Source organism: Austrofundulus limnaeus, unplaced genomic scaffold (genome assembly GCF_001266775.1).
Source record: "Austrofundulus limnaeus strain Quisiro unplaced genomic scaffold, Austrofundulus_limnaeus-1.0 Scaffold394, whole genome shotgun sequence".
NCBI lineage: Eukaryota > Metazoa > Chordata > Actinopteri > Cyprinodontiformes > Rivulidae > Austrofundulus > Austrofundulus limnaeus.
The window spans coordinates 554,281-555,702 of NW_013952796.1; the positions used below are offsets into that span (position 1 = coordinate 554,281).

The 1,422-nt window shown below is 31.7% G+C and overlaps 1 protein-coding gene across 1 annotated transcript; it reads right to left on the reverse strand.

Moving 5' to 3' along the window:
- Positions 1 to 92: 92 nt before the first annotated feature.
- LOC106528677 (uncharacterized) lies at positions 93 to 1,115 on the reverse strand (the record flags this gene model as incomplete). Its single annotated transcript, XM_014023910.1, is given in 1 exon segment — positions 93 to 1,115. A coding segment is annotated over 1 exon segment (221 nt), but the record flags the coding sequence as incomplete, so codon positions are not given.
- Positions 1,116 to 1,422: the final 307 nt, after the last annotated feature.

A 1,422-nucleotide genomic window follows, 5' to 3' on the forward strand; every position in this document is an offset into this window, starting at 1 on the left:
GAGATGGCTCAATCAGGTTAAGCTAAGTTAGACACTCCTCATATTGAGATATAGAGACCCAAAATGTGCTCAACCAAATGGTTGAGCGGGCATTTAATGCTGTTCTATCTGCTCCCCATTCTTTTCCAGCTAAGCATCTCATTATATTTAAGATGTTCTTACATTTATCAATAATTTTTTGAATGTGATTGTTCCATATTACTTTTCCATCAAACCATATTCCTAAAAATCGTATATTCTTTACCCACTCTATATCTTGCTCATACATTTTCAACACTTTTAGTTCTGTTGTTCTTTTTTGAGTAAATATCATTGCTTTTGTTTTCCCCACTGAGAATTTAAACCCCCATTCATATGCCCATTTCTGTATATTATTTATTGCTTTTTGTATTTTTTTATAATGAATTCTACATTTCTACCTCTTTTCCATATTGCTCCATCGTCTGCGAAAATTGAACGTCCCATTCCCTCCTCTATTTCATTAAAAACGTCATTTATCATCACAGAAAATAATAAAGGACTAATTATGCTTCCTTGTGGTGTTCCATTTTCAACCTTATABTTTTCAGAATACTCTTTTCCTATTTTAACCTGTATTTTTCTATTTGATAGAAAGTTTTTAATCCACTCATACATTTTCCCTGTAATGTCTAGTTTCTTTATTTTAATTAATATTCCTTCAACCCAAAACATGTCATATGCTTTTTCAATATCAAAAAATACAGCTACTACACTCTCTTTATTTATCTGTGCTTTTTTAATTTCATTTTCCAGACACAAAGCTGCATCATATGTATTTCTTCCTTTTCTGAATCCACTTTGATTTGTAGATATATTTCTTGTTATTTAAGTAATATGTTAATCTCTCATTTATCATTTTCTCCATTATCTTACACATGTTTGATGTTAATGCAATTGGTCTGTAATTTTCTGGTTTTGTAGCCACACCAGACCTCCAGGTGAGCTTCTTAAGTAGGGTGTGGTGGAGTCCTGGTTGGTCTGTTCGAAACTCTTCCATCCAATCAGCCTTTAAAGATCCAAATTGGCTCCAGCCTGCAAGCTGAACCTGTAAATAGAGAAAAGAAAGAGGAGGAAGAAGAAAAATCTGCCAGACACGTAACAAGTACAAGGAAAAACAAAAGTATTTAAAAAGTACCATTTAAAATGTGTTAAAATATTTATTTTGAACTAAGCTGGAGAAGTAAAGGTTAATGAAATTATAAAACATGACGCAAAGTGCTATTTTTATTAGTGTTTTTTTAAATATACTGTATATATTTTTTGTTCCATTTCTGCTTTTATTTTGAATTATCAGTTTCGGTCCTCCATACAGTAATACTTCAGTAATAATGAATACAAAAATGACCACATTCAAATAATTTTCTGGGAAACTAACTGCTGAACCTGTAATTTCCTCGCCAC